General features: G+C 45.3%; 3 protein-coding genes across 3 annotated transcripts; all 3 read right to left on the bottom strand.

Annotated features, from left to right (window-relative positions):
• Positions 1 to 3,591: 3,591 nt before the first annotated feature.
• HRG_07607 (uncharacterized protein) lies at positions 3,592 to 4,191 on the bottom strand (the record flags this gene model as incomplete). Its single annotated transcript, XM_044866078.1, has 1 exon — positions 3,592 to 4,191. The coding sequence occupies one exon, from the start codon at positions 4,189 to 4,191 to the stop codon at positions 3,592 to 3,594; it is 600 nt and encodes a 199-aa protein (XP_044719042.1).
• Positions 4,192 to 5,771: 1,580 nt separating this feature from the next.
• On the bottom strand, positions 5,772 to 7,051 carry HRG_07606 (methyltransferase domain-containing protein; the record flags this gene model as incomplete). Its single annotated transcript, XM_044866077.1, has 4 exons — positions 5,772 to 6,237; positions 6,302 to 6,512; positions 6,578 to 6,607; positions 6,682 to 7,051. 4 exons carry the CDS (start codon positions 7,049 to 7,051, stop codon positions 5,772 to 5,774), a joined length of 1,077 nt encoding a protein of 358 aa, XP_044719041.1.
• Positions 7,052 to 10,164: 3,113 nt separating this feature from the next.
• Positions 10,165 to 11,792, bottom strand: HRG_07605 (WSC domain-containing protein; the record flags this gene model as incomplete). Its single annotated transcript, XM_044866076.1, has 2 exons — positions 10,165 to 11,470; positions 11,533 to 11,792. The coding sequence occupies 2 exons, from the start codon at positions 11,790 to 11,792 to the stop codon at positions 10,165 to 10,167; spliced, it is 1,566 nt and encodes a 521-aa protein (XP_044719040.1).
• Between the last annotated feature and the right edge of the window lie 13,631 nt (positions 11,793 to 25,423).

Here is a 25,423-nt window from a genome sequence, read left to right as displayed (position 1 = left end):
TTAAACTACCTAGGCCTATTCCTTATTATTATTATTACCTTTATTATTATTATTATTATTATTATTATCCTCGTTAGCCTCCTCTTACTTATTAGCGGCGGCGGCGGCGGTATCCCTAGTACCGGGAGAGTTAGTAGCGGAGGTAGGAGAGCGGAGGGGGAAGAACCTACTTAGGGATAAGCCCTTAGCGCTCTAAGGCGCGGAGGTTATAGTAGGCGGCTACGGCAGCGGTAAGGCGCTTCTTAGTAGCCCCCTATACCTACCCGTGCGCGCCGGCCTTCTAAGCTAACGCCGTAGCGAGTAGGATAGGAGGCGCCGCCTTATAAGCGCGGCCGGCATATATATACTAGTAATAACTACCGCCGTAGCGGCGCCTAACTTAGTCGGCGTAAGGGAGCTCCTACGATATATACCGTATATAGGGGGCCGCGTAAGCGGCTCCGGCCTAGACCTAGCGCTTATACTTTAAGAGGTTAGCGGAAGATATCTATTACGCTTACTTAATTATAGACTTATAGGGGTAGCGGAGATAGAGGTAGGGGCCGAGGGGCCAGGCGTTATAGGTAGCGGCGGGGACGGCGTTATTACCCTAAAGGGCAACGTAAGAGCGGCTAGCGTAGCGGAGGCATTAGTAGCGGCGGTAGGCGCGGTAGTAGCGGCGCGGGCGGGAGCAGCGGCAGCGGCGGAGCTATCGTTAGCTACGCTTAGTATAGCGTCGACGAACGACTTTATATACTCCGAGAAAGAAGAGGTAAAGGAGGGGGAGGTAGATATATCTATTATAGAAGTTAGTATTATAGATTATAGCCTCCCGCTCTATAAGGCAAGGAACTTATTAATTAAAGTTATTATTATTATTAGGGCTATTATTACTACTATAGCTATTACTATAAATATATATTAATAAAGCGGCCTATATAGCTAGGAATAAACTAACGCCTTAAGTAGAGTAGAACTTACTTATTACTACTATTACTATAGTTAAAGAAGGAAGAAAAGGAAGGGGAAGAGGAAAGAGGGTTACCGCCTTATATACCCCTTAGTAAAGGAAGCTGCTTAAGGCTAAGGGGATAGGCAACCTAAGGCTTATATAGGTCCGGGCTAGCCGCCGGCTACCTAAGGGCGTATATAATAGGTTATACCCTTATTTAAATAGTTAGCTAGCTAATAAGTATAGAGCTAGGTTATAGCTGCCTAGGCTAATAAGCGCGGGGATAATAGGGCTAGTAGGGCTAGTATAATTAACGGGGAAAGGGCTAGGTAGAGCTAGCGGTATAGGCCTAATAGTACGGAAGCCGTTAATAAGGCAGCGCTACCCCGCGCTTAAGGGAGGGTATTATATAAGAGTCTTTAACTATTATAGGTTATAGGCTTAGGCTATAGCCTAAGCTATATAGTTATATATAGAGGGCTAGATCCTATACGTATATATATAAGCTAGCCGCGTATAGAAGAGCTTTATATAGCTTATTAATATTATCCTATAGACGGTACCTATATATATACCTTTACTTACTTTATAATATTAACTACTTAATTAAATTAATAAGAATTAAGAATAAGCTTAGACTTTTATTACCTTAAGTATTAACTAAATTAAGCTTTTTATTTAAACTAAATAGCTTTTTCCTAAATAACCTTAAGATAGTATCCCTACCTTAGAGTTTCTAAAAAAGAAAGCTAAGCGCCTTTACTAGTCTTTTTATTTATATAGAAATAATACCTTTATTCTCCCTCTTAAATATATAGCTAATCAAGCTTACTCCTTACTTACTACTAAGGACTTTATATATTATATAAAAGAGTAAAAGACTTATAACTAAACCCCCGCTAGTAACTTAATAAAAAGCTAGTAAGGAAGAAAGGTAAAAGCGCGGCTATTAACTTACCTTAAGACTTTAAAATTACCTAGCGCTCGGTTGATTACCCTAAGGCTAAAGACTCTAGTAATACTTATAGCGCGCCTTATTACTCCTTAGAAATAAAATAGAGTAATAGCTTTTCTAGCTATAGTCCCTATAAAGTTTATACTAGGCTTTAAACCTATTAAGGTTAAAGGAGTTAAAAATATAAGGATATATTAAAACTACCGCTAAGATATTAATAATTATAACTCTATATATATATATAGGACTACTAGTAATATAATAACTATTAGTTTATAAGACTTTATAGCTTATTAAATCTAACTATACTTAAAGCTATAGACTAGTAAAGACGCTAACTACTTTATTTCCTTAACGCCTTTAAGAATAATAAACGCGAATACTTAAGAGCGTATATAAGGGGTAGTAGATAATTATTTAAAGAAAGAAGTATATAAGTAAAGATAAGAAAGAGCTAAATAAGTAGCTCGTAAGTAAAGGGAGGAATAAGTAATATAAAAGGAAGGGATTATAATAAAAGGAAAAAGTCCTATTAATAGTTTTATTTACTTTACTTACTTACTTAAGATAAGAGCCCTTACCTATTATTATTACACCCTTTCTATTAATATCTTAGGTTAGAAAGCCGCTATAAGGGAGTTTAATAGGTAAGATCGCACCCCTTATAGATATTAGCCTATTAGAGGGATAAGACCCTAGTACTTCCTATCCCCCCTAAGTATACTTAAAGACTTTATAGAAGCGCGGATTGTTAAATTAAATATCCTTCTTAATTATAATTAATCTAAACGTTTATTTTAGAGGGAGTCCCTAGGTCACTGCTCTAGTCGTGATCCAGCGCACGGTTCACCATGGCTCACGTGTCAGCCATCCTTGTATATGGTGATCCTTCAGGACGAGGCTCACTTGGCTCACTGGCGTTCCGGGTGAGCCAAGCCTGATTGGCCTTTCAGTCCAACCATTACCCCGGGTCGCTGACCGTGCATGTGGCCGTGGCCGGTTCTCCTACGGCCATATGACCGTGGTCGTAACAGTACAGCGTGCACCGGGCTTATGGCTTGAGGATGGCAGACGACCTTTCCGCCCGCTTGGGGTTAGCAGTCAAAGATTCCCCTGGTCTCCGGTTCAAGGCATGTGCCTCCACTTCGAGGGCTCTCTCCAACACGGGAGATCGCCTCTTATCCTTCCTAGCCTACAGCGATGGCCCAGAGAGCTTATAAACGGGATTCTAGCTGCGCCATTGATATTCAATGTACCCGCAAAGCTCCATTTACCCCGTCGTCCAGCTACATTGGTATATGAAGGCAAGCAGATGCCGCGGCAGCCTTCTCTTCTACCGCTCTATCCCAGACGGATTTGACCGGCTCTCGACGCCGATGCGATTTCATGGCCTTGTTCACCTTCGGCATCTCCTGAGCGGTAAATGAGTCCCTAGATAGCCAGCAATAAATGAGAAATACGAAGCTCATGGCAAGAGTCTTTTACATTGGAGCAAAAGTGAGTAGGAAAACATTTGAATTTCATTCTATTTCTATTGTCTTTCCATTCTTATTACTGAGCGTATCGCCCGCCAGGTAGGAGAGCTTGTGCATTATACAAATTATCCATGCCATACCGTATCCTGACCATGTTCCCGCCTCCAAAAAAAAACATCCAGACATCAAACCGCACAGAGCCTCCGCCGCTCGCCCCATTCCAGTCCCCGTTACAGCGCAGGATGAATAGTAAGCTTGTTGACCTGCCTGACGTGGTAGCGGGAGCGAAAGTCGCATTTCTCCTTGTACTTGAGGCAGCAGCGGCAGCGAATCGTGTTGCAGCCCTTTTCGCTGGGGTTGAACTTGACGCGGCACTCGCGATGCTTGGAGACGCAGTTGGCGCAGCGGCGCGCCTCAGGGACTAGGACGCTTCCCGACCCTTCCATGTTGTGCACCTTCATGTGGTCGGCCATGCACTTCAGGGGCACATTCCTGAGGCATCGCAGGCACCTCTTGAACTGGCCGGCGCCGCTGAAGTTGCGGACGGGCGTGTAGACAGATCCGCCGGTTGGGCGGCGAGGAGTTCTCATCGCCTGGCTTGCTGCCACCGAGACGGTCGCCTGGGTTGCCGCCGCCGCTGCCGTAGGGCCATTGATACCAGACTCCGGTGAATTGGGGCGAGAGTCGGGAGGAGTCGGCAGGCCGCTGGGGCCATCAGAAGTGGGCGAGGCAGGAGAAGAGGGCGGTACAGCGGGAGTGGGTGGAGGTGTCGGGAGGTAGGGCCCATGGTTGACCCCTTCCATCGAGGCTGCCGTGATGTTGAGAGACATTCTGCGTCGTGCTTGCAGAGCTTGCAGATGACTTGATGACTGATAGGCTGGATCAAGGTGAAGTGGTAGATAAGGCAATCTTTGACCAGAGTAACATGTGGAGTGAAGAAACACCAAAGATTCAAGGCCGGGAAATACGGGGGGCATGGGGGGGATTTATACCTTACGGGCAGCACCGTTGCCTCCCCGGATCACTCCCAGCCGATAGTCGACGACGGGAGGAAGCAGAAAGGATAATTGATGGACAGGGGATCACAGAGGGGAAGGAGGGGGCGTGTAAAGCTTACTGGCATCAAATGACGGATGCCTGGTGCCTTTCCCTGCCGTCAAAAGCTACGTGGCTTGGGGGATGCCGAGCAGGTAGGCCGCGTCGAGATCATCTCGGGAGCGGGACGTGCCGCAGACAGCCCAAGCTGGGGGTCGGAGTCAGAGCAGCTGTGTTTGAAAAAAGGCTTCAAACCTTGATTCCTGTGCCAAATACGTCCCTTGCCAAACCAGTCCTCTGCCAAATCAGCCCCCTCTGGTCCTGATTTTGCTCGGGTCCATGTTGCTCCTTTTTCTCTCGCTCCGCTGGCCCCCCCCCCCCCAGCAGCAGCCACGGCGTCACTTTTCCTCTTTAGTCACAGGCATGAAGCCTGTTTGACGGTCTACGGTTTCTCCATTCTGCTGGGTCTTTTTATGGAAGGTGTGTTTACTGCGGCATCGTCGAGTCTGCTGATGCTGACAATTGACGTCGACTTAGACTTCGGCTCACCCACGCAAGGCAAAAGGAAACATAAGAGCCTCATTTTCCACCAGAAAACAACCCCAAAATCCCTCGTATTGGCCGACGAGTGGGACAAGCGAGTTTTCGCTCGTGCCTAAAAAAAGAGCCGACGTCGGATTGTCGTGCATAAATCACCAACCAAGCAGGCAAACCTTGGACGCAGCCTCCTTTTCAAACTTCCAAGCCTCTGTCCATCCCAACACCCGTCGGGCCTTTCCCCAGCCAGTAGCCGTTTGCCGATGACCCCCGAGAATCTGCGCCACCTGACGTCCTTTTTTCTCTTTTGCCTTTTTGCTCCAAACAATGCCTTGCATGCATTGACTCTTTTTGCGCCCTCTGTCGATAGAGGCTTTTTTGCCCTTGGTTTATTTACTTTGCTTCTTACGCGTTTAGATTTCTGCTTCCTCACAGTGGACGCGTGAAGTTGGGCGAGCGTCTTGGTAAGTTTATTCATGGCACCGCCCATGGGGGTCGAGGCCTTCAGGCAGACACCCATGTCACTTCCAGGCCTCTGACTTTTCTCTCCTCGCTTGTTTGACCCAACCTTCTCGTCATGGGCTTTGGCCTTGAATCAGCCAGCCCATTGCACTTTTTCCCACGTCAGCTCTACTCCTGGATTTGGCCAGACCCAGACTCCCAAGTGTCCCTCAATCGTTCGACCCCCAGTCCCAGAAACACATGTACTGATTATACACACTACTACTCGTAACAAGGCTGTGTACAGCGAGTCAGCTATGCCAACAGTCGCTGGTGTGCTGTTGTGCTTATCATCCGGATTCCCCAAACTTGCGCCTCCTTCTCCTCTCCGAAGTTCCTACGGCGGCTTGCGGCCAGAGATGCTACGAAAGGGGAAATAGGAGTGGAACCGGGGCAAGCTGCCGACCTGCCGCGAAAGATCCTTGCGAACATTGACGAGGAACATTTCAATCTGCAGGTCTGTCCAGCCCAGGCCGTCCCGGAAGGGCCGCTTCGAGAGGCCAACTAGCCCCCACATGATGACGTCGCGCAGGATGTGGCCGCACTCCTGCAGGCGCAGCTTCTTTGGCCACGGCCCGACGGGACACTTGAGATCCTGGTAGCGCAAGTCTGTGAAGCCGGCAGCGAGCAGCTCGTCCTCGGCGTACTGGACACTGTTGAGCTGGGAACCAAGGGCAGCCAGGCCGGCCTCGAGATATTTCAAAAAGTCGCGCCAAGCATAGGGGCCATCGCACGATCCGTCGTCGCAGGCAGAAACGTAGTGAAACTCCTGGACCTCGACGTACCCGCCCGGCTTCAAGTGGCTTTTGGCGAGGTCATGTCAGGATGGGTCGTCAGTCGTAAAAGGGTCAAGGGGGGAGTACCTACTGGTATATACGCTTCCACATCTGGGGGCGGTCCTTGATGGAGTGTATGGTGTGGCGTACGTGGATGTAGTCGAAGCTATTTTCTGCATAAGTCCATCCGTTCTCGTGCTCAATGTCGTCGACAAAGAACTCTACGTTTTCCGGAACCCAGTCCGGTTGAATGGGAGACAGGTCCATCCCATGGAAGCGGGATTTTGGGTAAAAGTCGGCCACTGCCATTCAATAAGGGACAGTGTCAGCCATGTGTAGGGAGCAACGGAGGAGAGTTCGCGCTTACTTTCCATGCACCACTTTCCGGTGCCGGTGCCTAGACAAGGGAAGAGAAGATGGGCGAATCCAAGTCAGTCTTGGTGCCTGGAGCGCATGACTTGTAAGACTCACCCAGATCGAGCACGTGGGCGCCGCGCTCGAGCCTCTCGTGGCAGGGAGCGTAAAAGTAGTTGCCATCGCATAGGTGGATGGTCAGGCTGTGCTTGAGGTCGTCGCGGTACTGCTCCGTCTCGTCGTTGGGGAAGTTGTACATGCCGGCGTGGTAGGCATGGTACCGTAGGTGGCCGTCAACGACGTGCTGGCGGATGCTGTCGGTGAGGCTGTATGTATCTTGGTCGACGTCGGCGTAATGGCCCTGCTCGATGCTCTGGATAATGGCCGCATCCTCTACCGTGGCCACGTCAATGTCGTCAGCGCTCGACGAGGGCGACGAGGGATCCGGGTGTCGGCGATGGGGCACCGCCTCGAGGCCATTGTTCATGACGGGTCTCTGCGAGCCGGGAAGCAGACATGCAGCCGGCGCCGGCCGAGGGCAACGGTGGGTCCGAGAGGGCCGGAGCAGACGGACCCTGGCAGAGGGATTGGCTGGGCCGACGACGCGGGAGGCGAGACAAGTCGGCGTTGGCGGAGCGGAGAGGTGGAGGAGGAGGAGGAGGAGGGGGGGCGTCGACGGCAGCGGGGACAAGGGGAGTCGAGGCGGTCGACGGAAGGCTTCTCGTCTCGTCTCGTCTCGTCTCGTCTCGTCTCGTCTGAGTTTCTTGTCGTCGGATCGAGGGCCAAGGGCAAGAAACGGGGCCCGAGTCAAGCAAGAATAACGTGGGGTTGGACTGGACTCACTGGAGTCACTGGACGACGTTGGCGGGCGCCCCGGAGGAGATGAAAGGCCGGGCTCCGGGCTAACGGATGTTGATTAATCAAGGGGCCGATGCCTGGCCATGAGTGAGTGCCTGCTACAGATACGGGTACGTGTCAGGGGCAGAGAAGGAAGGATGGTTGGAGGATTCGTCTCGTACCTAAATAATACATGATATGCGTATTGGACTATTACTATTAGTATTACCCTGGTGGATCACTGGATAGTGGATACGCCCACCATCTGGGCACCGCTTCCAAGGACCCGGGCACCTGCACAGCCCAAGTCACCCTGCACAGGACATTGCATCATATCGTCACGGTAGGGCTCAGCCAAGGCAACCAAGGCCCATGTGTCCATGTGTCCAATGTCGGCGGCATGGCGTTGGCGGATGGAGCTGCCCAAAAACCCCGTTTAGTGCGCCTGCAGCGGCCCCCTCTGTCCACTGCGTCCACTGCGTCCACTGCCCACGCATTTTCACCATTCAGCCCGCCCGCTATTGGCCCAACTATAGGGGCTTGGCGGGGGTATGGGTATACGGGGGCCCCCGGATGCCCGGATCGACATACTATGTGGGGAAGCCCCGTAGAGGCCGATGATCGTGGGGGCCGCCGCCTGAACCTTGAAGACGCCAATTTCTTTTTCTCAACCCTGTTTTCTTTTTCCCCTCTGCTCTATTTCCTACACTTGCTTGTTTCGGCTGTAACGCGGGCTGAACCCTCGGCTTCCTCCGCTGCGCCACCTAAGCTGCATGTCCCTCTTCTCCGGCACTGCTCCCCCGTTCCTTGAAAAGCCTCCTTCTTGCTCTCGTTTTCTCTCTCGTGCTCACCCAGCTCGTGTCCCTCTTCATCACCACGTGCTTCCTCCATGGCCGACGTGGACGGCTTGTCAAGAGCAGGTCAAGAGCAAGGCAAGAGCAAGTCTACCCAGATGCATGTAAATGGAAAAGCTGCAAGGCACTCGCCTGCCGTCTCGCCACCTCCACACCTCTCTCTCCTCTTGGCGCCCCTATCCAAACAAGGGTAGCAAGCAGCTCACGCATCATGGACCGTCTCGTCTTGGCACCCATCTTCGGACTAGACGCGGAAGCCCCCGGCCGGCCGGCCGTGAACTCCTTGGCCGAGCGGCTAGCAGCAGCATGACAGACATGCACCCATTCATTGGAGGCTGTCTCAGATGGACGGCCCTCCGAGCTAGATTAATCCCTGCCAACAGAGATGGGACACTTGCAGTCAGTCAGTCCGAAAATCGTAGGACATGCAAGCATAGATAAAGCTGCTAGCTCGGCCTCCTGTTCAGCCTGACCAACTGCCCTGCTTCCCCTCCTCCCCCCCCCTCCTCCGGGCAAGGATACAGGGCGTATCGTGGCCAGTCTTTGAAGCCATAAATTCTCTCGATTATCATCATCATCATCATCACCATCATCATCATCATCGTCCAGCCTGAAAGCTATACGCAGTCGTCTAGTCTCGTCCCGTCCCGCGATGCCTTATTCCATGTGCCTCGATCGAGCTGTCCTCGTGTAAACCCTCCCATTTTCCTATCAGTACAGTTCCCGACAAGAATCCGTAACCTTTTTTTCTCAACTTCACTTGAGAGGGAGCCGCCAGCGTGCAGACTCCGCAGTCAGTTCAGACATGTAAGGCCTGCCCTAGATTCCCCGACGATCCATGCATCGTCTTCTTCGCAGTGGCTGCCCTGCGACCGCCTGCAGCCGCCTCCACCAGTGCGGTGGCGACGGACCCTCATCTTCGGGAAGGCCGTTGCACAAACCCTGGCAAGGTCCCGCCACGCTGGGTCTCCCTTGTAATATCATCCGTCTCCTCGCCTGTCTGGCCATCGAGGCGTCTCCGGGACTCTCTCTTCGGCGGGCCCTCCACCAAACCAAACCTCGCCATAATCCATCGATTGGCTTGCTCCGTATCAGATGCATAACATGCGCTGCCTCCCCGCCTTCACGCACATAGCCTCCGCACCAGGCCGGCTGAGAAGAGCATGAACCATTACCTTGTCTTGGGGAAGCCAGCACCAGGCTATTGGTTGATTACCGCCTTCTACATGCAACATGCAGATTGAACGCCGCAAGAAAGAAGCTCATTTGTCTCACCTTGGCAAACAGTCTGCGCGAGACAAAAAACCAAGGCCGTGGTGTCTCTGCAGCTCACCCAAGCGCTGTGCTTACCAGGATGATGGATCCTTCTCGCATCGTCCCCCTGTCTCGCAGTTTGCCCCCTGCCATTCTTTTCTTTTCCGGTGTTTCCTTCTTTTTGTTCCATTATTTCTTACAGAGTACTGAGAGTCCAGCGCCACCACCGGCCGGCTGGGCCGCAAGTTGGTCAAGTCATCCCGCCTCGCCGCTCCACTGCTTAACGAAAAGGGATCTGGTCATTTACATGTGCTTGGTTGAGCAATTTGAGCATGAAGCGCTTACGATTCAAATATTTGGCGTGAAATCCCTCTTGGTGGAGAATTACATGCTCCTCGCTCTGGGTAGATTCTTTAGACGGTGGGCAGCGAGCAGGGCGGTGAAAGCGCAGCGTGAACAGATCGAGCATCTTCTCAGTCAAAATTCTCCTTTGTTCATTCGGCTCCTAAGCATATGTATGTGTTCATAAAATCTCAACCCCAAGCTCGCTCCACTCGCACACCGAAACATTAACCCAAACACTCCATCACCAAATCGCAAACGCCAACTCTCTGATTCACTCCCCGTTCCCCCTTTCCACTCATTTCATTGCCATTTACAAGATAAAGGCCAGACCGGCAGCAGCGCCGAGAAGGTTGAAGGCAGCCGTGGTCCTGGTGGAGCCAGCGACCTGGACAGGGTAGTCACCCGCGCCGTTCGTGGGCTGGGCGCCAGGGGCCTCGAGACCGGAGCCAGGCTGGGCACCAGTGCAGCCGCCATTGGGACCGACCTTTCCACCTGGGCAGTTGGCACCGTTTCCGTAGGGGCCGTTGCCGTTGGCACTGTTGCCATTGGGGCCATTGCCGTTACCACCGGGGCCGTAGGGGCCGTTGCCGTTACCACCGGGGCCGTAGGGGCCGTTGCCGTTGGCACCGTTGCCATGGTGGCCGAGGCAGACACCGTTGTGGTCAAACTTTGCGCCGGGGCAGTTGCCGTTCGCACCAGGGCCGTAAGGTCCGTTGCCGTTGGGGCCATTGCCGTTAGCACCGGGGCCGTAAGGTCCGTTGCCATTGTGGCCGAGGCAGACACCGTTGGGGCCAAACTTTCCGCCGTGGCAGTGGCCGTTGTGTCCCTTACCGTCGTGGCCGAACCTGCTGCCGGAGCCATAGGGACCGAGGGTGGGCTTGACAGGGGTGCCGGGACGGGGAGGGGCCGGGCACGAGGCACCGCAGTGAGGCTGGGGCTTGCACTGCTCGCCCTGGCACAGGAGCTTCTTGTGGCAGTCGGCGCCGTAGCACTGCTCGTGCTTGCACTGCTCGCCGCGGCAGACAAAGTTCTTCTTGCACTCGTCGCCGTAGCACTTCTCGTAGGCGCAGTGGCCGTCGTAGCAGACAATCTTGCGGTTGCACTCGGCGCCCTGGCACTGGGGGTAGTGGCACTCGGCGCCCTTGCACAGCACAAGCCTGTGGTGCTCCTCGGTCTTGGAGATCTCGAGGTGGCAGTAGTCGGCCTCGCAGACGACGCGATAGCGCTCGCAGCCGGGGCAGTGGTGCTCAGGGGCGCAGTAGTCGCCGTAGCAGACGACCTTCTTCTCGTGCCAGGCCGGGATGGGGCAGAAGGCAGTCGTCTTGACAACAATGCCGGTGGTCTTGGAGCCGATCGGGCAGTGGACAACGTTGTGCGGGCAAGCGGTGATGGTGCCGGTCGTGGTGCGCGTCACGGTCCGGGTGATGGTCTGGCCCGGCGTGACTGTGTTGGTCGAGGTGATGGTCTTGGTGTTGCCCCTGTGGCCGTGACGCTTGTAGACGGTGAGGAGGCCGTAACCTCCGCACCTCTGTCCGGAGGCTCCCGGGCAGGAGTAGTCGCACATGTTGTCGGCCACCTTGTCGGACCTGGACACCTCCTTGCCACAATAGCAGTCCCTAGAGGTCCATTGTCAGCTTCCCCTTCACGTCCCGAGTCGGTACCGGCCGAGGCAACTCACTTGCTATAGACACCAAAGACGCGCGAAGGGCAGCTGGCGGCGCAGAAGTCGAGGCTCATCTTGTCGTTGGTGGAGACCTTTTCGAAGGAGTCAGACAGCTGGACGCAGCCATGATACTTGAAGTCGCCGATTCTGTGAGGTGTGGGGTTGCCAGCGTGCTCCGTCGGCCTCGGCTTGTAGGCCTTGCTCGTCGACGAGTATCCGGCGAGGGCGTTACCGGCTTGGCAAGCGCCGAGAGCGATGATGGTGGAGAAACGCATTTTGATGGATGGAGAAGGGGGGGGTTGGGGAGCTTGGAGTGATCCGAATGAGTGACTGGGGTGAAAAGACTGGAAAAGAATGACTAGAGTCGGAGCTCCTGAGCAAAAGGCAGGCGAAGACGAGAGAAGGCTGGTGTGATGAGGAACAAAAAAAGCTTCAGCATTGAGGGAAGAGATGGCCTGCTTTATACAGCTCGACGGGTGCCTTCACGACGCGGCGCCCATCATCCAGCGGGTCCTGTTTTCCATACAAGCACCGCATAGTGTGTGTGTACGTCGGCGTATGCATCAAGGCCGGCCTGAGACATCGACGAGCGGCGCGAGGGCATCGTGGAGCGGCGGCATGGTTGAATCCAGACGAGACCTCTGCCGCGCTCTAGCAAGTCAACACCATCGACGCACACATGCTTCAGCCGCCCATGCTCAGCCGGCGGCTCTGGAATTCGGGCCAGCTAGACGAGCGAGACGCCGGGCCGCGGGCTGGATTCCATGCCCTCTCGTCCTGCCGAGGGGGTTGAGACACAACAGTGAAAGAGGGTGAGAGAAACATTCGTCGCGGGCCGCTGGGCCTTTGTCCATTAAAATATCGCGAGACCAGGCTCGACAGCGCGTCCCTTGCCGAATCATTGTTACCGGCCCGGTGCAATGGTGTGAGTGGCAGATGCGATTGCAGGCCCATGACGCGCCTCTTTTGTTGTCGACATGATGTTTCTTTTTTTACAATGCCCAGGGAAACACTGAGACAGCGTAATTCCCTGCATGATGGCTCTGCTTCATGTTGGTTGCTCCCATCCAAGCTCACGGACGTGATTTGAGGGGATTTTGCCCTCGCGTCCGGCACGATGCTCAGCTGGGCGCCCGGCAATCTAGCCAGCGCAGCAGTGTCTATTCGTGGCGCTATTGGATTTCTCCAAGGCATGGTCGAGCCGAGGGTCGCTCTTTGCAAGGGTCCACGGCAGCCTGTACGGAGGGCGTGGTCGAGGGCGGCACTGGTTCATCTCTTTGCATTGTTTCCAGTGCTCGGACTATCGGCAGTCAATGGGAGGATCAAATGGGCCAGTCTCGCATGGGTCTCGAGATTCTGCACGCGACGGGGGACGCCGAGACATGTTCATCTCTGGAAATAATTTCTTCCAACCCGGTTGAATGTAGGGGGTCTCATCTACCGGTCTCCTCCGAGGTGTAGGGTAGCCCTCGGAGAGCTGGTGATGGCCTCAATTATCTGTTGACGCAGTTGAACGGAGCTGTATATGAGCGAGTTGATGGTTCTATAATGAAGCATCGCGTGATAAACGTTCCCGCCAATCTAGCTGTCCTTCATCCTGCCGTGCTCACTCGCACAAAGGCACAACAATCCTTGAGAGTTTTACATCTCAATTAATACATGTACACCAGCCAAGGGCTCTCTTACTTGCTGTCTTGCTCATCATCAAATTCAGACAAATGCCATGGCCGGACTTAATTCTCAAGTGTAATCAGAGGACTGCTTTACAAGGCATGTATCTAATGTTACAGCGGTCCAACTCGCACACGCACCGCATTGACCATCACGAACACATCTATTCTGTCATCACTGCCATGACGGACAATGCCGCTCTATGGTCTGCATCGCTTATCCCCGCCGCAGGTCAGTTTTACAGGCTACACACACCCATCGCGGACTTTTTCATCTCTACCTTCAATCTAGACCTTTCTTTGCTGGCAGGTTGAGGCTTCATTTTTCATCGCCGTGCAGCCAAAATCACGTTTATATCCTTCGACACCGCGGCACATCCCCCGGTCCGCTTTCATTAACATGAAAGACTATGAACCCTGTTATTCGGCTCATGTTTGTTGTCGAACATAGCTCGCCGAAAGCGGAATGTCTTCGCGGCATGAAAGGCGATGGATCGTCGGCCTGGACCTGCTCTCCGGTACGCACCAACACCAGGGATCGGGGCGAGTGAGACATCCAATTAATCGTGAAACTCCGCGTTATCAATGTTCTCCATCCTTTAAAAGTCGTCGAGGCCCCGCTTCCTCTCCGGCATTCCTTGATTATGCCCGCGTGCACTTGTCATGATCCTGACCTCCGCGGGCCTGTCGGGCCTGTCTATGTTTTCGCGGCCGATAATGTCAACAACACCAGACACCAGATAGGATTTCCCAAATTTCCCATTTCTCTGTACTTTTGCACGGTTCAGTCACAAATGGACATTCAAGACTTACTCACTGGACCGACTCTTAGAACCTTCATGCCCAAAAGTAACCCGCTTCCCACTCCTTCTGATATGGCACGGGGCAGGTTATACGAGATTTTCAATGCGGTCGCCAGGGAGAACCGAAAGTAACGAAGTACCAAGCCGTCGCCTACGAGCCCTCGGTTTTCTGGATTGGATACATGGCTGTCTCTCGGCAATGTCCGGCACTGCAGCCTCACACCGACTCCCAAGGGGGCGAAGGCATCCGTGACCGCGAAGCCTGCGGCCCCGAAAGCTCAATCGGAATTCGAACCTGCTTTCGGACCTGTTTCTATCTCGACTCCTACAGTCGACTAGGTAGTTGACGTACACGCTCAACTGGAGACCTCAACTGGAGACCTCAACTGGAGACTTGGCCGTACTGAAACGAGCATGCTGGTCAAACCCTGCCCTGAATGCCTTTTTACACTCTAGAAGCCAGAAATTCTGGCCGTATCGACCGATTTGAGATAGTCGCCAAGTACTACTCTTGTTCTCGAAAAGCGAAACTTGGTCCTTGAACGCTTCCTCATTTGGCGTACCCATGACTGAGTGTCAAATTTGGCAAAATCGTGACCAGATCTAACAAAATAACGGCCTTCTTTGAGTGTTAAAAGCGGAGCAGCGAATAAGGTGTAGGAAACGAGGTCGCAGCATTATTCTCGAAGGCAGCTAATCTCAACTTTTGGTCCTTTCGTGTATTGGACATGGATAAGTCCCGATGAGAAGAATCAACATATCTTAGAGACATGGTTTCGCTTAAGCAAGATGGTTCTGGAACTTTCACATCTAAGTTTCGCCCTTCACTGACAGCGTTCCGGGAGTCTATGATACAAAGCCCTTTGCAATCATGACACCAGAGGCGTCAAAGAGCCAAAAAGAAGAGCAATGGAATAATACTAACATATCGAACGCCAGAAGACCTGCCACTTGTAGGATCCCACCCAACCCATACCTTGATCAAGTTGTGTTGCAATTCCAACATCTAATTATCTTAGGAACACGGATAGAGGATGTTAAACTGATGTCATCAGGCGGATTCTGGCCACGTTAAATGCCGCTTTATTAGCAAGCGCGGATTAAACGGCCTATATACTACACTATGTATTTTATGCTTGAATTCAACGAGGGCTCTGTCTACCGAGGCGGTTATGCGCGTAGATAGCTTATATTACTATAAAGTCGGTCGTTGCAAATTCCCCGCCGCCCCCCACCGCCTTCCGCTTTAGGCAAGCCCTTCCCCTTTTAGCCCGTCGCTATATACGGGATTGCTATAAGAATACCTATACTCCCTCCCCCCCTTTACTCGATTCTCCTTTTCTTCCTCTCTCTCTCTCTCTTACTATTATCCCTCCCTATCGGCCGGCTATAGTTAATATATAGCCCCCTCCTTTATCTAACTCTACTCCGCTTATACGACCTCCTTAACTCTTACTCTATATATTTAGCTAAGTTCTAATACCCCTAGGTTCTATATATCCGCTTTATTAGCGATATTTTTAGTCCCTTTAGTCCTTTAACTTAGCTTAGGGGAAGGGAAAAGGCTCCTTTTATTATTTTAACGCCTTAAATCGAAGGGGGCCTTTACTAGCCGATATAGATAGACTCTTAACTCTATCCTCTTACGATAGCTTAACGCGATTACGGCTACCCGCTAGATCCTTAGATCCTACTAATAACTTAGTTACCGTATGCCCGCGACGACTAACGGGCTTCCGCTATAATATTATCCGTTATTCTAGGACTTAATAATATAGTAAAGTCTACCTTACCTTTTACTAGGTATACTATATATAGATATATATAGAGATTAGGCTAGCTAACCTTTTATTACCTCTATTAGCTTTATTAAAAGTCCCTTAGTACGCCTAAGATAACTATTAATAGGATACTAGCTTACTTTAGCGTTAGCTAGTAAAGCCTCCTTAATTAGTATTATAGTAATAGATCGTCCTTTAATAAAAGTTCTATTAGTATTAGGCCTATAATCTATAACTATAATCGCGACGCACGCTATCTCTTAATATTATAATTTATAGCTTAACGTACCTCTATCTTTATCTACCTTAGGTCTATTCTTATACTTATATAAAGGTAGGATAATCCTTCTTTAATTTTATAGGCTATATTAAGTTATATAAGTTTTAGGTATATAGCTTATACTAGGGAGCCCGATAACGGACTATTTTAAAGGTAACGTATATAAGTTTAGTGGTCTAGTAATCTTACCTAGACGAGTTACTTATTGTAAGAAGGTATGAGCAATAAGCGCAGAATCGGGTAATCGATGACGTAAGCGGAAAGATCGGTCGAAGGAGTATAGGGTAGGATTTCGTCCGGAATTTATAACGAGCATATAAGGGGCTGAATAATATATTGAAAGAATAGCGTTGCAAAAGATACTTACTAACTTGCTTGTTCTGTCTACTACTCCCAGGGAAATCCTTCGTCTTTTATAGACCATTGCTCGCCTACTAGTAGACCAATTAGTCAGCTTTCTAGCACATTCTATAGTGCTTGAAAAGCTCTATCTATAGTATATCTTCCTAACTTAGTAGGTGGTCTGATTGTGGCGTGATGGTTGACGTAAGACTATGGGTTCTGGCATGAGTAGTGGATTTGACCAGAATGTTCTATGCCCCACCTATTCTCGTATCGCGGATATCTTCGGAACCGCTAAGCCAAAATAGGCAATAGGGTATCCGTTCTACTCGTAATTGACCTATGCATTTTATGCATATTTTTATTTATAAGGATAGGCTTATCCTAACCCGCTTTTCCTAGAGGAAGGTATAGATATCTAGTAGAGGTCTTTGTCTTTTAAGGGTTATTCCCTTAGACTGTATTATAAAGCCTCTTTTTACTAGCTTATTCTATAAAGCCTCCCTATGCCTGTTATTTCTTTATAACAGTAAAATAGGAATATAAGGGTATATTCTTATACTTATCTAGCGCGTACTAAGATTAGGTTCTTAGTCCCTTACTCTACGGTAGCTTTATAAATATAACTTAACTTAAGGGGGATAAGAGAAGTAATATTTATAAAGGAAGAGGGGCCCCGTAACTAGTAAGAGGTAAGATATAAGAGTATAGAGAGTAGAAAAGGAATAAGGGGGGCCTATTAGCCTTACTAGCTTATCCCTAGCTTATCCCTTACTACTTATAACTCTTAAGGTAGGTAAAAGGGCTATACCTTAAGGAGGAGGTATTAATTTATTATAGTAATAACTTTAGTAAAGCTAGTATTATAGGACACCCTATAGTCGATAATCTAGGTACTTATAACAATATTAGCTTCCTTTAAGGTAGTTACCCCTAACTTCTTAAGGCTCTTTATAGAAGAAGGAACCTAAAAGCTACTAGGTAAACTCTATAAAATTACTTAGAAATCCTAGAAATAATAACTAAGCGGATTATATAGATATTTTATAAAGATTTCCCTTAGGGATATATTATACAGGGAATATACTACGATTTCCTAAGTAATAATAGCTCCTTAAGAATTATATTAAGATTTTATTAAGAAGTTACTATAATAATATAGCAGGGAAATTATAAAGAAATACTTATACCTACCTAGGGAAAATACTATAAAATACCGCTAATATACTTATAAGAGCGCTACTAGGAGGTATAGGCTAATAAAGTACTTAGGTACGTAGTACTAATATATCGGTAGGGTATCGGTAGGGAATTATACCTACCCCGCTCGTATATTATAGACCTCTCGCTACTCTAACTAAAGAGGAGAAATCCCTCTTCTAGTAAGCTTTAGTCTTACGATAAGGAGAATATAATATATATAGCGTAGTACCTCTAGCTATCTCTACTACCTAACTAATTATACTATAATATATATTCCCTTATAATTTCTAAAGCTTCCCTTTTTAGTTACTTAGTAAAGATAGCTACTTAGAAAAGACTATATAACGCTCCTATAGCGCGATATAGTAATTAACTAGTTAAGGCCTCTTCGTTATATATATTAGGTATCTACTTAAGAGATAAAGAACCGGAAGATATATCCTTAGAATAGACCTTTATTATAGACGATATTCTAACTATATTAAAGATATTACTACCTATAAGTATAAGACCGTCGACTTATAAAGAAAAGCTTATAGCCTTATAAGCGCGTATTAAGGAGCTAAAGGAGATAAAACGCCTATAAGACTATATTATATAATTAGAGGAGGAAATTACTAAACGTGCTAGTACTATCGCTATTTATTTAAGAAAGTATCGATAGTCCTACTCCCTTAAATTAAACGGTAGTCGCGGTAGCGAGGTTAAGATTAAAAATATCGCTTAATTATCTTAACCTACTAATATATAGAAATATCTAGACTAAACTTACGATCTAAAGGACGCCTTTAAAGTAGCGCCTAGATACTTTTATCGCGATAAAATAAAGATCCTCTATATAGTAGATTATATATATAGCGACTATAAAGCGAGATAGCGCCGATACCTTAAAGAATAAACGCCGATTAACTAAACTAAATATAGTATAGATTAGGTATACTTTAAGGAATAGATACTTATTATAATTAAGGATACTATAAATAGGGAGATACTATTAGCGATATAATTAAAGGAGGCTCGCTAATAAGAAGGCTAGTCCCCCTTAAAGTTTAGCTTATACCTTAACTCCTTAAAGAGGTATTTTAAACGCCTATTAGAAAAAGCGCGTGCTCTTACGTTTTTCGCTAAGCTAGAGCTATAACTTTAAGACTAAATTAACCTTTATTTAATATATATTTATACCTATTAATAGGAAGAGCTTATATAAGTCGCTTAATAATATTAAGATACTACTATTAATAAGAGGCAACGTATTAATACTACTTTTACTTTTAGAGGAACTAGGAATAAAAGTAATATTATACCCTAAGGCGGTATATATAGGGGAAGGAGTTAAAGAGGCCGATAAGCTAAGCCGAATTATTAAGGAAATACTATTAATTTAACTAATAACTAGTAAGCTAGTAATATACTTACTAAGGGCTAAACTAAGGGACGTTATTAAGGAAGAGGATCTTTTACTTAATTAGGATTTATATATTTCTAATATAATAAGCTAGGATACCTACTTATAGAATATATTAATTCTTTAAAAGTAGAAACCCTAGTAAAGACTCTTAAACTTAATACTATAAAATAAGGAAAAGGTAAGATATTAAGGTAAACGCCTCTCCCTTAGTAAACTTAATACTTATAAGATAGTTACTTAAAACTCCTATAACGATATTAAGGCGAAACCTTATTAAAGTCCCTATATACTTAAATACTTATAGTACCGTTAACCTTATAAATATATACTTTACTTAATAATAAGGATTACTATAAATAGCGCTATTATACCCTAAGTTATTAGGGCTTAGTAATAGTAAGGTAAGGGAGTATAAAGTATAGTTAGTACCGCTTTAAATAATAGATATAAGAAGCACTAAAAAGATAATTACTTATTTCTATATCGGTACTAATAAGTTAACGCTAAATAATTAAGTACTAATCCTTTTATTAGTTACTACCTTAAAGGATAAATATATTTATATTATCCTATAGAAATAATAGTAGTAGTTTAAGTATTAACTAAGTAGTAAAACCTTATAGAATCCCTATAGATTCCTTTAAAAATATAGGATCGAGGTAAGGGTATATATAATAGCGCTTAATCCTAAGCTAATCCCGCTACTAGATAAAGATAAGGATAAAGGGATTTTATAAGAAGAATAGGCCGAAATCCTACTAACTCTTTACTAGTTTAAAGATACTTTCTTAGCTAATAAATCCGATTTATTACTAGCTAGAAAGGGAATAGATTACTTAATTAATTTAATCCTTAATATAGAACCTCTTTATAGACCGATTTACCTTTTATTATAAAGGGAACTCTAAGTATTACGCGACTAAATCTAAGACGCGATAAAAAGGAAAATAATCTAAGAGTTAAAGAGCCTAGCTAGGGCGCCTATCCTTTTTATTCTAAAAAAGGATAGTACCTTACGGCTATATATAGACTACTAAGGACTTAACTAGGTTATATAAAAGAGTTAGTACCCTTTACCCTTTATTTCGGAGATTATTAACCGCTATTAAGGAGCTAAGTATTTTTCTAAGATTAATATATAAAATATATATTAACGTATTTAAATTTAAGAAGGAGATAAATAAAAGACCGCTTTTTAAACGTATTATAGATATTTTAAATACCTAGTAATACCCTTTAAACTTACTAACGTACTAGCTACGTTTTAGAGCTATATCTATTAAGTACTTAAAGGGCTTATAGATATAATCTATATAGTCTACCTTAATAATATCTTTATATACTCTAAGATAAGAGAAGAATATACTAAATACTTAGGATAAGTAATAGAAAGGCTAAGGGCTATAGAGCTCTATATAAAACTATCGAAGTATATCTTTTATTAATAGTTAGTCGAGTTCCTTAGGTTTATATTATCTATCGATAAGGTATCGATAGACCTTTAATAAGTAGAGGCAATAGTTTAATAGCCTAAACCTATAACCTACTATAATATTTAGGTTTTCCTTAAGTTCTATAATTTTTACTAACGATTTATATATAGGTACTTAAGAGTTATAGCGCCCTTAATTATATTACTAAAGGGGAGTAAGAATAAAAAGAAGCTAGGGAGTATAGAGCTAAACCTTACTAAAAGGGTAGCGTTTTAGGCTCTTAAGGATGCTTTTTAAAGAGCCCTACTCCTCCGATATTACGATCTAGAAAAATGTATTTATATTAAAATAGATATATCGTAATTCGTAATAGTAAGGATTATCTCTTAACCTAATAATAAAGGGCGTTACTATCTAATTATATTTTAGTTAAGGAAGTTTACTAAAGCTAAACTTAATTATAGTATTTTAGACTAAGAACTCTTTACTATTATTAAGTTATTTAAATACTAGCGATATTACGTTAAAGGGGTAGCGTATAAAGTAAAGGTATTATTAGACTACTATAACTTTTAGACGTTTATACGCTAAACCTCCCTAAATAAAAAGTAAGTAAGATAGTATATATATTTAGTACCATTTAACTTTTTCTTTTTATATTATTACTTATATATAGCCTTTAAGGCTATAGTAAGGCTAGTAAGGGCCTAGGCCCTTATTAGTAGTCCTAGCTAGCTATAGAGCCTAAGGGCTTATAACTAATTAAGGAAAGGGTAGCTATAAAGGTAATAATAAAGGAAAGGTTAGTTTAGTTCCTCTTACGCGGTAATTTTCCCTCCTAAGGGCCCTAGGGCCCCTAGGTTACTCCTTTTCGAGCTACTTAGCTATCCCTATCTCTATTTTAGCTAAGAAGGTTAAAAGGACTTCCCTTCCTTCCTTAAAGCTATAGAGAATAGGTAGGCTAAGGGCCCCCTTCTATCTCTTAGAGGTCTAGTAAAGGACCTCTCTTTCCCTCCTATAGTTTAGGCACCTTAGGATAAAGTGCCTAGCTATATACCTTCCTTAGGCGTAGTAGTAGTTATCTCGGTTTACCTTAATAGTCCTTTTTAAGAAGGAAAATAAGAAGCTAGCTTTAAAGAGGAGCTAGTAAAAGGCTAAGAAGGTCGGCCTAGGCCTCCTTATAAGGTCCTTTTCTAGGCTAAGGGCTAAGCGGGGGGTCTTTTAAATAGATATATAGTACTTACCTAGGCCCTTAGCCCTAGGGCCTTTAGCCGCCTCGGTAGCCTAAAGTCCCTTTTAATAGTCCTTAGTAGCTTACTAGACCTTTCTTTATAAGTAGCTAATAAAGACTAAGGGGGTCCCTTAGGTAGGGGCCCTTAAGCCTCTTTTAGCTAGCTAGTTAGCTAGCTAGTTACTAAAGATCCCTAAGTAGCTAAGGCACTAGTATAGCTATACGTTATAAAAGGCTTCTAAGCTAAATAAGAGCCTTTTAATATATATAGCTAGGTCTAAGAAACCTATAACCTTCTTTATAGCGGCTTAGCTATCTATAAAGATATAGGTATCTATAAGGGGGTTAAGAGGGCTAAGCTTTAAGGGCCGAGGCCTCTTAGCTAGGTCCTTTAAGACCCTTAGTATCGCGAATAGCTCTACGTTAGCTACTTCGATCGAGGGCCCTAGGTTCTTATAGTACGCCTTAATAAGCCTATTTTCTAGGCTTATTTTATAGAAGGAGTAAGTATTAGTCTTTATAGGGGATACTTTAAGGCACCCCTTAAAGCTATTAATATAGAAGGCTAAGGGCTATAACCTAAAGTCTTCTAGGCTAGCTAGGCTAGCTAAGAGGCATTAGTATTACTTCTTAGCTAAGGGCTTAAGGGCCTTTATTATTATAATAAAAGCCTTAAGCTCTAGGGCCTATAAGGGCTCCTAGCTAGCTTTCTTTCTTTCTAAGTTATAATTAGGTCTTATAAAGGCTACTAGGCCTTTAAGGAAGCGGAATAGCTATATATATAGCTTAATATAGCTTAGGGCCCCTAGGTTAGAGCCTAAGTTAGCGAGGTTATCCTATATAACTAGGTTATAAGCCTACCTTATAGGGTAACTAAGTAAGAAGTATAAGGTCTAAAGGGTATAAGAGAAGCATGCCCTTTTAAATCGTACCTTTAGTAACGGTAGGGCCGCTTTAGCTTCTAAAGCCTTAATAGGGGATCTTTTAAAGGCCCTTAAAACCTTTAAAAGAGCTTAGTTTTATAGCCTTTAAAAAGGCTTTATAAGGCTCTTAAGGGTCTTAGGCCCCCTATATTAAAGTTAGGCCTTATAGTCTATTATAGAGGTTACGTAGGCCTAGTAGAGCTATCTAGAAGCTCTAAATAATAAGCCTTTTTATATAAAGATTAGGCGGGATAGTCCTTTAAAGGCAGCTTATATAGATACTACCTTCTTCTTAATATATTATTTAAATAAGAGCCTAGAATTAAAAAAGACCCCTAACTACTATACTAAGGGCTTTACCTTAAAAAATAAGCCTCTTACTATTATACCCTTTAAAATAAGCTACCGTTACCTACTAAAGTAAATAAGTTCTATCTTTAAGGGGTCGAAGTAGACCCCTTAGTTTTTAGCTTATTCGAATAAGTTAGTAGCTATTACTTCTAGCTACTAAACGTTCTTCTTAGCCGAGGTCGACGTTATAAAGATACTAAAGTTATCTATATAAGATAGCTAGTATCTCTTAGCTACTAGTATCCCCCTTATATATAAGAGGAATAAAATAGGGCTAATAGGGGACCCTTAGGGTACCCTTATTACTAGGTCTATAAGGGGCTAGACTTACCCCTCGAAGGCTAGCTAGATCTTCCTTTTAGTAAGGAAGTAGTCTACCTAGCTTATAAGGGCCTTAGGGAGGTTTAATTTCCTTAGGACCCTTATAAGCTATTCCTTTAATACGAAATCGAAGGCGCCCTTTATATTTAATAAGAGGGTACTAGTAATAGCCTTCTTATTAGACTCCCGCTTCTTTTAAATATAGTATAAAAGGAGGAAGGCTATATCTATAGCTAACCGCTATTTTCGTCCCCTTAGCTATATAGGGTTTAAAAGCCCGGCCGTATTAGCTAAATAGCTTAGCTAGGTAGTATATAGCTTTTCGAGGACCTTTCCTAAGTAGTTAAGTAGACTTATAACCCTATAGGCCTTAGGGATAGTATAGTCTAGCTTATTTTACTTAGGAAGTATAATTCTTATAGCTTCCTTCTATACCTTAAGGTAGTATCCTTAGTTAAATAGAGCTTTATAAGCCCTATTAAAGACTATAGGGATAGCTTTATACGCGTATTAAATAGGGAGGAAGCTAAGGGAGTCCGGGCTAAGGGCTTTCTTATTAAAAGAGCTAAAAATAGCCCTCTTAATCTTAGGGTTATTTAGCTCTAGCTAGTCCTACTTAACTATACCCTTACTACTTATATAGCCTAGGAGCTCTTCTTTTTCTAGGCTTTAAAGGGGGCTAAAAGGAGGGCTAAGGCTAGGGTCTAAGGTCGGAAAAAGGGTTATTAGGAAGGCCTTATATTTTTCTATAAAGGTATTAGCTTTTACCTTTATCCCTTCTTTTATATATAAGATACTAAGGAGGGTAAGGTTAGCTCTAGCCTTAGTATAAGAAAAAGCTATAAAGACGTCCTTTCCTACTACTTTTATTAAGAAGCTCTCTTATTATTACTTTTTAATAGCCCTAATAGTATACTTAAAGCTATTTTAGGCCTCTATAAAGCTCTTCTAGCTTTTTTTATCCTAAGCTAGCCTATAAGCCTATTAGGCTAAGCTTAAGGCTTTTTAAAAGTAAGTTAGCTCGTTAGTCTACTAGGGCTTAGATCCTTTATAAGGCCTCTTTTTTAGTATCGCTATATTTAAGGCCTCTATAAGGGTTCTTATTAAAAGGGAAGCTATCCCTTTTAAGTCGTCTCTTTTTATAGCCCTCTTTATAGCTATAAGGAGGTCCTATTCTTTCTTAGCTAGGTATTCTAAGGATACCTTTTAGTTTACTTTCTTATAATTATAAGTAGTAGGCCTAGCTAGTAGTAGCTTATTAGGGCCCCTTAAGCTAGCTTTAAAGGCTATAGGCTTATAATCTAAGCCTATAGCCTTTAAGAAGAAGTTAGCCTAGGTTAGCTATTTAAAGGGGCTATAGAAAGTAAGGTTTATAACTAAGGCCCCTTTTAAGCCTTTCCTTTAATAGGTACCTTTATAGCTACCTTAAGGTCTATTAGTAAGAAAGCCTTATAGCGGATAAGCTAGCTAATAAGGGCTTCTACCTTATAGGCCTTAAAGGGTTCTATAAAAGGGTTTTAATAAAAGTAGTATAAGTTAAAGTCCCTTACTAATAAGAAGGGCTATTATAGGAGCTAGGCTATTAGTAGCAGCCTTTTTATTATAAGGGGCCCTTACCGGCCTTAGCTAGCTAGGGCTCCTTTAACCTCTTTTTTATTATATAGGTTAATAAGGGTAAACGGCTCGGCGCCTTTTACCCTTATAGCCTATATATTAAGATCGTAAAAGAGGTTAAAGCTAAGGCTAGCTTCTATCTAAGCTTCCTTCCTCTTATAAGCTATAACCCTAGGCCTCCTAGTAAGCTTAGGAAAGTTAGTAGAAGGGATAGGGGTTATAACGTTATAGGCCGGATACTATATAAGGATATAGCTATTATTAATCTTATAAAGGTAAGGCTCTTATAATAAGATAAGGTCTACTTTTATTTCTAGGGCCTACTTTAAAATCGATAGGTTAGCTATTTCCTACCTATTAGTATTATACTATATAATACTAATAGGGTTATAGTTAGGCCTAAGGGGCCTAAGGGGCTTTAAGGGCCCTATAGGTATAAGGGGGCTAAGGCTATTAAGTATTAGTTATTCCCTTATAGACTTTATATTATACTTTATTAGTCGTAAGGTACTCTCCCTTATAGTTATAATATTAAACCTTAAAGTA

The sequence above is a fragment of the Hirsutella rhossiliensis genome (assembly GCF_020360975.1).
Source record: "Hirsutella rhossiliensis strain HR02 chromosome Unknown scaffold00008, whole genome shotgun sequence".
Lineage (NCBI taxonomy): Eukaryota > Fungi > Ascomycota > Sordariomycetes > Hypocreales > Ophiocordycipitaceae > Hirsutella > Hirsutella rhossiliensis.
This window is presented reverse-complemented; position numbering and strand designations above follow the sequence as displayed.